The 11,034-nt window shown below is 34.8% G+C and overlaps 1 protein-coding gene across 2 annotated transcripts; it reads right to left on the reverse strand.

Annotated features, from left to right (window-relative positions):
• Window positions 1-1,241: 1,241 nt before the first annotated feature.
• RBM11 (RNA binding motif protein 11) lies at window positions 1,242-10,043 on the reverse strand. 2 transcript variants are annotated; one of them, XM_054585291.1, is made up of 5 exons: window positions 9,940-10,043; window positions 6,030-6,192; window positions 4,671-4,743; window positions 3,450-3,546; window positions 1,242-1,526 (listed from the first exon to the last, which is right to left on the reverse strand). In XM_054585291.1, the coding sequence occupies exons 1-5, from the start codon at window positions 10,033-10,035 to the stop codon at window positions 1,242-1,244; spliced, it is 714 nt and encodes a 237-aa protein (XP_054441266.1). In that variant the 5' UTR covers window positions 10,036-10,043. The 2 variants fall into 2 exon arrangements, with proteins under 2 accessions (XP_054441266.1, XP_054441265.1); XM_054585290.1 differs by having other exon boundaries at window positions 1,242-1,553.
• Window positions 10,044-11,034: the final 991 nt, after the last annotated feature.

Here is an 11,034-nt window from a genome sequence, read left to right on the forward strand (position 1 = left end):
AAAAATAAAATGTCATCTTTTTTAGTTTCAATAGTTAGGAACATGAAATTATACACATCAAGCTACATTAACAAGAATTTAGTTTTTATGTTGATCAGATGGGAAGACTAATATTTACATTTAAAACAAGCCTAATACTCTGTAATGTATATTTATAACCGAAAATTCAGTTACTCGTTTTTCTAAAAACATCTTTATTACTTTAAATAATAAAGATCTATAAAGTGCTATGCAAGATGCAAAAGAAATATCCAAGCATGGCTTGTCCTACTGACTTGGGTAGGATCCTCTCAATAATTCTTTCAACTGGCCTTACTCAATAAATACTTCCATTGTTTAAGTTTATGATGAACTAAACAGTGAATAAAATTGTCCAAAAAACTATTAATTTTACATGTAATCTATTTATGTTCTAAAAATAAATGAACCAGAAACAGGAAACCTGATTTCACAATAAATATTAAATATTATACATTAATGAAATATTCTATTTATTGTTCATTATCAAGATTTACTTAATGTCAAATATACCCTCTCAGATGCAGTTGGTAAAAGAAAGTGATCATAAATTCTGACACAGCCAACTAATTTTCATGAAATAAAATTAGTAAGTGTGAAGAGGCAGACACATTTATATTCAATTGTATAAAAAAGAGAATGATGCCAAAACTAGCTCCATAATCATCATCTTTCCTTTAGTATCACTGTCATATATCCTCATTTTATGAAATAAACCCATAGGAACAGAAGGCTCAGAAATAACATACTGAGAAATAAACAATAAAATATTATTAGCAAAGGAAAGTAAAGCCTGCTTATTCCTTTTATGTTAGGAATAACATGTAACTTATATATCTGCACTATTTCCTTCAGGAAATCTGCCACTCCATATAAGCAAGAATTTAGGAGGGCATGGTGCCTCATCTATAACTGTTCAGTAAGTGACTTTTGATTGACAGTTTAGTGCAATTTCATCATCAGTACCAAAATATATCACTCAAAATATATTTCTTGTTGATAATGTATCAACAATACCATTACAGAAACAAAAAGTAGTACATTATATTAAAGTTTTTGTCACTCAAAACAAAATTTTAATAGCAAATCAGGTATCATATTTTTGTATATTTCAAAAAAAAAAGACAAGAAAACCATTGAATTGGTTATTTAGAAGAATACAGATTTTTTTTTTCTTTTAAAAGTATTAAGACCAGTGTAGATAAATTCATTTGAAGGTAATACTAGTATCTTTTCTTCTTCTTACACTTTTGGAATTTTTGCCTATATTCACTTTCTCTATTGTTTTCTATGCTACTATCACTATCACTGGTTTGTTTTTGCCGCTTTCGTTTATTTATCTGATAAAAATCAGAGTCACGTGGTTGTTGGTGAGTCCATTCATAAGAGCTGGGTCCAGCTTCTAGATTTGGAACATGATTTAGTGAAGGCACGGATGTGCTATTAGGGAGTGGTGCTGTCATCTCACAGTAAGGAAGCTGCAGTGCTGGATTATATGCATGCCACTGCTGTGAAAAACAAAAAAAAACATTCATCTACCAAAACAAGCCCAAAAAGTTAAAAAAAATTTACAGTTTAAATGCATTATACAAATAACTACATGCAAACAAAACCATGTAGTAATATAAGAAAGGCCATGACTTTGCAAAGTAGGAATGTGGTAGTTTCCTTAAATGGTTAGCAAAGTAGGAATGTGGTAGTTTCCTTAAATGGTTAACATAAAGATTCAAAGTAATGTATAGTTTACTATGATACAGCTTAGTGTTGTCTCATAGAAATAAAATCCAAGTCACATATGTAGTTTTAAATCTTTAGGTAGGCACAATAAAAAAATAAGAGGTACAATTAAATAACGTACTTTATTTCAAAATATACAAAATATTGTCATTTCAACATGTAACCAATAAAGAAATTATTATGACATATTTTACTTTCTTTTTGCATACTAAGTCTTCAAATTCTGGTATACATTTTATACCTACAGAACATCTGAATTCTGATAGTAAATTTTCATAGAAAATACTTGATCTAAATTTAGATTACATAAAATTTTCATTTTAAAAAGTAAATACACACACCCAAGTTCTTTTAAATATATGTAAAAGTTTTCCAATAACTGAATTATCTGTTTCAAATTTTAATTAAAATTCATTAAAATTAAAACTCAGTTTCTTAGTTTCATATGTGGCTAATGGCCACCATATTGTATAGAACACTTGTTAATAGTTATGATAGACACTTTTTTCTTTCTAATTTTTAACTCAAATTTCTAACTATTCAAAGTACATTACAAATTAATAGAGATAACATTAGAGTGACTGAGTGAATAGAGTGTGTGTGTGTTTTTCTTATATCTACCAAAAATTTAAAATGCTGGGAAGATATTGACAGTTCTGGATGAGAACTGGTGGTTTACTAGTATCTCAGTGTAACTAAGAAAAAGTTTTCTCCAGAAGTAAAATGATCAATTTCCTTATGTTTACAAAAGTGAAAATGGCTTTAAAAAAACTTGAAGCTCACGTGTACGCTAGATGTTTGTAAAAAAACCCCACCCTGTGAATCACAATACCTGTTATAATGCCATATCTGCCATTAGCAAGTACAATCTTGAGATCTTGAGCTTGTTGATTAAAATTCTTGGACCTCAATTTTATTATGTATAAAATGAGAAGTTGAGCTCTGGGTGGTGTGGCTGTTTGGTTGGGGCATCATCCCATAAACCAAAGGGTCATGGGTTCAATTCCCTGTTAGGGCACATGCCTAGGGTATGGGTCTGGTCACTGGTCAGGGTGTGGCAACTAATCAGTGTTTCTTTCCTACTCTCTCTCCCTCACTCCCCTCTCTCTAAAATTAATAAGCATGTCTCTGGGGGAGGATAAAAATAAATAAATAAAAATAAAATAAGGAGCTGAAAAAAACAATTTTCTAAGTTCCCCTTTAATAATAAAAATCATAATTAAGATTTCTAGTCCAGAAACATATTTTTGACAGTCCTTGGAAATAATGTAGTTTGTTACACTGTGAATCTTTGCCTTTAGTTAAAAAAAATTTACTTAAAAAAAAAATCCAGGTTCAAAAGCAATATATTTGTCATGTCTGCATTATGTAAAAATGATTCACTAAATAAAATTACTCAAATCTAAAAATATCTTTTAAAATGGTCATTTAAATGACAACTCTCTACTCATATTTTACTTGGACCACAGTGCATCATCATTGTGTCTACGGACATGCTGGCTATGTGCTGAGATACTATGTGTTGGATTTAAGATGACTGTGTTAGAGCAGACTGCCACTGGGGAAAAGTGCTCCAAGAAGCTTCTGCCTTTGTCCCAAGGTTTTGATTTGAACACTGTAAGTTCCAAATAGTTTTCATATTCTTCACAGTTTGCATTATTTTATATATTGAACCAATGGCATGTCAAACTTACCATCTTCTGTAAGAAAAAATATTCTTGAGGTAAAGCTGCATTATTAGTTGGAGAGAACTGCATGGGAAAGGAAGATCTACCCATGACTTCTTCACTTCTTTGGAAAGATAAAAGAAAATAATACAAAGTTAAAATTCCTACCCTCAAATGTCCTTTATTCTTTAAAAAAAAAAAAAAAGGCAGCTCTTTGTAATAGAAAAAGGGAGTTTCTCCAACTCAGCTTAGATTAATTTTAAACATACATCCACAAATAATCAGTTATTATACTGATAATGTACCGACACTATAAGTAATAAGTTTTACTTATTACTACATATTGAAATCTCAATTTAGATCACATTTGGTTTTTTGGTAAGAAAATGTTAAGCAATGTTAATTTTATAAAGAGCACTTAGATATTAAGACAGCAGAGCAAGTAATTAATAATTACCAAAGGTACATTCAATCTTTTACAGATATTGAAAAGAGAAAGGTATAAATTCTCAATTTCTTTTTGAATATATATTCACTGTCTATATAAATTATGCTCTTTTGTAAATGGACTGCTGATGTTTACAAGAATATTTGCTGATTTCTTCTACACAGTAAGATTATAAAAATCGCTGATTTAAAAACTGGTGTTCTAAAATTTCATTTAAAAATGTAATACCTCATATTTTCTTCTATGAAGGTGTTCAACAAATTCCAATGTTACAAATACTGGGTAGATCTATAGCTAGTCTTCATTAGTTTACTTGTTCTACAGTATTCCACAGTCTTTATGCTAATTCTACTAATCCTTAGGACAAAAGGTGTACTGTGGGAAAGAGAAATTAACATGGGTACGCAGAGGAAAAGATGAGGGCAGGAAAACAATGGGAAGCGGTCAGATGAGTAGGTGGATATTCCACTTATAAGTGTTGTGAATAGTATCACAGAAGCCCAAATGATATATCACAATGAGATCTTGGATGCTTAAACAATTTAACAGCTATAAAAATAACATACTAAACTATAAAGAACACCACAAATATAAAACCCATGCACTGCTGAAGGTAATATGCCTGAACTTAAATGAAAACATTTTCAGTCATTTTTAATGGTTTCAGAAAAAAAATAAATTTCTTAATTTTATCATATGCCTAAATGGTAAAATTTACAATAATCCAGAATATGTAAAAAATTTTCCTGGTAAAACAACATGTTTATTTTCCTTACCTTCATTAAAAATATTTTAATTACCTGTAGCTATGTGAATTTATCTTAATGCAGCTCTCAAAACTTTGGTTAGCTGGTTCAGAAGAGCGGGAACTCCCTTTAAAGTAAATAGAATAATGGATTACTTATAGTATAATTTGAGTTCTAACATTAAACTATCAAAACCTCCAAACTCAACAGGATATAGTATTAATTAAAATTCTACACTTATATAAGATACATGAGTATGTCTCTGGTCTTCCAAGGAACATTTACACATTGTTTATATTATTATAAGTGACTGACTTATAATCAAGCTTTATTCAAAGCAATGGCTCTATAAAAACATTATATTGACATGGGACCACATAAAATACCTGCTGCTTTGTTCTACATACCTATAAATGAAAAACGGCAAATAATCAGAGTTTTTTACCTCCCATGTATAAGGCATGGAGCTCTCTGAACTGACAAGTCAGCATTACAGAGGATGCTAAGCAACTGGCTAGGTACATGTCAGAACATAAATTAACTGGACAGTATTTGAGAGCACCAGGCAGCCAATTTCTTTACGAAGACAATAAAAAAAATGAATTGCAACAAGAAGCACATTTCCTTTGCCACAAGGCGTTGTTTTGTTATTCTTATGTGTTTTTGTTTAGCAAAGGAATAAAAAAACAAACAAGGGCTATACCAATAAGCCTGAATCATCTGGGAGGGAAGCAACATAAGCATTGCGAGCACTGCAACCTAAATATAAGCACTGCCTCTATCAGTTCCTCTAAACATGAAAGGGCTAGGGTGTTCGTACAGTGTCCTCTGGATAGCTAATCAAAAACAATCAGTTCTTGGCATGCGTGGAGGAGATGGCACTTGAGGCCATTCATGTCAGGAAGCATTCCCCCATCATTACGAAGGGTCACTAGGCAGCTGCCTTTGGTCAGCTGCTCTTACAGGGGCTTAAATCCAGGACAATATATAAAGCACAGTTCCCCTAGAAGGAGTAAGTCATCCACCCTATCCTCCAAATAGTAAGTATTTGATACCACACATTAGCAATGACAAAAAGATTAGCAGTCTTGCTACATAAAAGCTAGAGTTGTGTGTTGCCACTTCATTTAAATTTGCTTAACTTATAATAGCCAATAGCAACTATCATAGATATTGGCTGGCTGATACTAAAATAGAACATTAAAACTGTTAATACAGAAGAGATGCAATAGGGTTGACAATGTAACTGGCAATGGTAATTCATTATATACCATTACAAATTAGACACGTGTTCTGAGAAAACTTAATAGAGACTATGGGGACACTTTTGCTCTTATGCTATATAGAAAACAAAATGTTTACATTTCTGAGAACCACCACCACTACCAACAAAACTCAATTGGATAGACCTACCAAATCGATACTGCACATGAATTGGTCTTCCATATAAACGAATTCCATTCAGCAAAGCTATGGCATAAGACACTGATTCTGGGTGTTTAAAGCAGACAAATCCAAAAGACTTCGGCTTGCCTTCTCTGTCTTTGCATATAGTCACTTTGGTTAATGGCCCAGCCTATAAAAAACTTAAAAATTATTTTCTCATAAATCTAAAGATTTTTTTACAGTTAGATAATTCTAGTATATTTATTTTTAGATTTTAAAAAAATCTGTTAGCAATAACAGCATTATGTAGCTATGTTAATAGTGTATTTTCCTAACAATACATATTATACTTCATCACACTTTCTTGGTACTTTCTGGCTTATCAAGAAACATTCATGGTGTTAAGAACAGGAAACTCTATGTAATAGGAAATTCTAGATAATAGGTCCAAATATTGAAAGGAAAGCTGCTACTGTTTAGTTAGACTTAGCAATACAATTTAAAGAGCATTTAAATCTAAGATTAAAATACAAGGTGTCTTTACATAGTAACAGTGTATAACTCAAAAATAAAATGACAAACCCAATGTTGGTTATGACAAAAAAAAACCAAACTAGCAAAATTATACTGCAGCCTAATATTTTTCTGTGAAGAAGCTGTTTTTCATCAAGAAATGTTTTAATATGTTTTAAGAGTTTTAAGTAGGTACATTATTTATAATTAGTGAAAAATCAGAAAGGCTCTAACTCCAACTGGAGAATATTATTCCACGGTGTATTATTAAAATGGAATAAAATCATATATTGAAATATTTAGATGCTGTCAATAGTAAAACTTGTAATTAGCAATATGGAGTAAAAAAGTAGAGTTAAATATTATAAAACAAAATTATATGTGTAAAATTATATGTATAATTTTGTTAATTATAACTAAGAAAAAATTGACATAATGATTAGAAGAAGCACTCACAAAGACTTATAACAGCCAAGATTTGATAGTGAATGGCTCAAACTTTTAAATTGTACACTAATTAAAGATAGCTTTTCTCTGTAGAGATGAATATATTAAGAAATTGCTTTTAATCTGAAGAAAAATGTTAATTTTCATCTTTAAAATGATGATGTATTTTAGGATTCACTCTTTTATTGATTTTTCTGAGGGGTGGAGAGGAATGGAGGGACAGTGGGGGTGGTGGGAGAGAAGACAGAGAGAGAGACACACACACACACCCCCCACCCCCCACCCCCAATTTGCTGTTCCACTTATGCATGCCTTCACTGGTTGGTTCTTACATGTGCCCTACCAGAGACAAGGCACATTGGGATGATGCTCTAACCAACCGAGTTAACCGGGCCAGGCCTCAGCCTTCTCTTCATTCTTTTCTTTCTCATGAACTAGCTCATGCTCCCTCCTGGCTTCAAGGACCATTTCATCAACAAATCTATCTTTCCTCCTCATTTTCCTCTTTCATGCCTCCTTGCTAGGAGACAGGTTGCTAGAGAATTCCATGTGATTGTACTCAGAACTCAAAATTTTTGAAACAATTCATTATCTTTCACTTCTGCTCCACCGCTCCTTAATTAAAAATAGAGATATTTAACCTTATTTTCTCACTTCAAAGGATAATCAGAAATTTGACAGACTTCACTAACTTGTGAAAGGATAAATGTGTAGTAATAAACCAATTTTAATCAGTACTTTTCTACCACTAATATTAAACATATGAAATCACAAAGAGAGAGGGTATCTTAAATGCTTTGAATTTTACAAATTCAAAGATATGCCAAAGAATGTTTAAATATAAAATTCAACAGAGACTTGCTTATGGCAACAATCACATCATTTTATAGTCTTTTTATCAGAATGAAACACACAGCGTTGTAGTTGTCAAGATTTACCAGGTTTCGCTGGGTTGAAGCCTCTCTAAAAGATACCTCACTTTAGCAACTTCTTCTACAACAGCGATTTTCAACCTTTTTCATCTCATGGCACACATAAATTATTAAAATTCTGCAGTGTACCACAAATATATATATTTTCCCGATCTGAAAAAAAAATAGGTGTAATTTTGATTAATTTACACTCTACAGCTATTGTTGTACTGGCTGTTGTCACTTTTTTATTTGACGATCTAAGGGAAAAGAGGTTGGTGACTCTAATAATCAGGTATGGCATGTTTTAAAAATTCTTGCAGCACACCAGTTAAAAATCACTGTTCTAGAATTTAGAAGAAACTAGCAAAACAAAAACATATGCTTGGTTGCCTGATTATTAGAAAAGACACATTTTGTTTAGGTGTAAATCATAAAAAAAAAATGAATTACATATGTTATATAGCCTTATAGATCCCTTCCCCACTGACTAAAAATAATGCATGTGTATGCGGGCCTTCATGCCTTCTCCCACCTTCCTTTGTTTTTGGAGGCTCAACATAAAAAAAAGTCTTCTAGACAAAAGAATGATTTCAGTCCTTCCTTCTTTCCCTCCCTTTTCTCCCTCCATTCTCCCGTTTTTTAGTTAGACTGACATGTTTTAATTGACACTGGGGGAAAATAACTACATGAAAACACAAGTACTAGAGCAGATTTAAAAAAGCAACCTTAAAGAGATGGCAAGTTATTAGAAGGATAAGCATGGATGCCTTATACTTAAACACTATTTTTCAAATATTAAAAAGTTTTATGTCCAGAACAGGAAACTGTGTTCCTGGAAGGGACTGTCTCTATCCCACTGTGGGTACCTCTACACAACAGAGGAGTCCTTTAGTTCAGAGACGTGGTAGGGCCTTTCCAAAAATTAATAAAGAGCCCTTTTCATGGCTGGTACTCATACTTGCTCCTGGAAATTTTAGCTTTGCTATTGTCTCGCTTGGAACTTGCTCTTCTTCAGACAGAGGCAAGTCACCCTCTCCTGATTTCTCTTGATGTAATACAAGCAGTACTACTAGTAGTAGTAGAAGCACTAACAAACAGTAAGGGCCAGACTCAGTTCTGTTTTCCATGGATTAGTTTAACCTTAACACCTCCTACTGTAGATACTATTGGCCCGGTGTAACATGTGAAGAAACTGTTGTACTTATGTTCACTTACTTGCCCCAGGTTACACGGTTGACATCAGAACTCACTCCAAAAAACTTTGCTAGTTGTGTATCCTTCTCTTTTGTATATCGCCCTAGATCACGGCAATTAATTTTAAGTCTTCTCTTTTAGAAAGACTCAAGCCCGTCTCTTAACATTTGCATGCCCGGTACCTTAGTAGTTAAAATGGAATTCTGGACCATTAACCGGTTAGATGAATGGCCGAATGAGGACATCTCTTTAGCTAGTGAGACCTAGGTGTGTACACAATAGGAGACAAGAGGCTTACGTCTGGAGGCGACAGATTTGGAAAGTTTCCAAGTCTTCTTGATAAGAAATCAAAGGAACTGGCCAGGTTATTAATTGGTCACACTCATGATTTTGCTGAGTAAATCTCTCAAATCTCATTTCTCATACAACCGCCACATAAAAGGGCTTAGGGAAAAGTAACGGGTAGGGAAATATTAAAAAATCTATACCGCTCATTTCGCGGGATGTAAGGCATGAGGATACTTATTTTATCGCCTAAGGGAAGACAGTGACAAGGCTGTTTTCTGTTTTTACTGAGCACATCCGCGGCCCAGGCACCCTCCGCGAAGCCCTTCCTCAGGGCAGAGCCCAATCACTGCCCACTACCAGGGCTCTTGCACTGGGGATGGGGAGAGGGCGCATACTGTGTCACTTCACCACCCAACTGTTCACCTGGACACAGTAGCCAGGCAGAACCTGTTAAAACCAAAGCGCAAGATTACGACGGAAGGCAGCCGGCTCCAAAGGGTCAGGTGTGCCCCGCCCCTCAGGCTGCGCTTTCGGCTCGAAGCCCTCCGGCCCCTAGGCCGCCCCTTCCCCACCGACGGTACCTGAAGGAACAGTTCGTAAAGGATCTCTTCACGCACACGGGCCTCTAAATTCCCCACAAACACCGTCCTGTCGGCCTCCTCCAGAGCAGGGAACATCCCTCCGGTCTTAGACAAGGACTGAGGAGGAGATGCCGACGCACCGCCCCTTTAGCCGCTAACCTGCGCCGCCGGGGCGAATGGGTGGGGCTGACGACCCAAGCGCCGTGCCGGGGGCGGAGCGAGGCTTCGGGCCACGCCCCTGGAGCCTCACGGGCCCCGCCCATCGCACGGCCCCAGGATCGCGCTGGGACTCTAGGATAGAGTGAACCGGAGTAAGGAAGGTCGGTGTGAGACGGGCTTTGCCTACGTTCTTTTGGAGTGCCCGCCGTATTCCTGGGCGCAGCATTATTAGTCGATTCTGGATTTATTCTATCAACAATTTAAATACATTGTCCATAGAGATTGAATTATGCTAACTGCGTTACAGAAACTCCCCGGCTAATGGGAGATCAGTTTCCAGAGTAAATGAATAAATTGTTAGGATTTAAAAATTATATTATTTTAAAAATTCTTTTTGAAAGAATGCATCCATAGGTGTGGATTCAATAGACCGCTAAAGTTACTGTTTATTCACCTAGGAAGCACTTCCTAGAGAAGTCTGAAAATGGCTGCCCGAAGTTTTAGGCGGACGCTAGAAGGCATTTGAACTTGAGAAAACGCATATACCAAGGAATACTGGAAAGGGTATATAGCAAGGTTTGTGGCTGAAACTAGAATTCTTGAGGATGGCTGCTGGGCGCTGTAGCACGATCCAATATTTGCACTTTCTATTAGGGCTGTACTTTGTTATACTGTGCACCAGTGTGATGAATTGATTCTTATTTGAGGGTTTTTAAAAAATCTTAAACACAATAAAGATAATTTAATTTAAAGAACGAGGGAAGAACACTTAGAACCTAGTACTTTGGTAAACCAACTGCCAACTGTTAACTTGGCTACCTTTCTGAATATAACATGTCTACCTTTCTGAATATAACATGTCTACCCAGAAACTTGAAATCATTGTGTAGATATTATGCAAGTAATTGGGATACCATTTAATCTCTAGGTAGGCAC

Source organism: Pteronotus mesoamericanus, unplaced genomic scaffold (genome assembly GCF_021234165.1).
Source record: "Pteronotus mesoamericanus isolate MK-2021 breed Mesoamerican mustached bat unplaced genomic scaffold, CSHL_Meso_final contig_82, whole genome shotgun sequence".
NCBI classification, from domain to species: domain Eukaryota; kingdom Metazoa; phylum Chordata; class Mammalia; order Chiroptera; family Mormoopidae; genus Pteronotus; species Pteronotus mesoamericanus.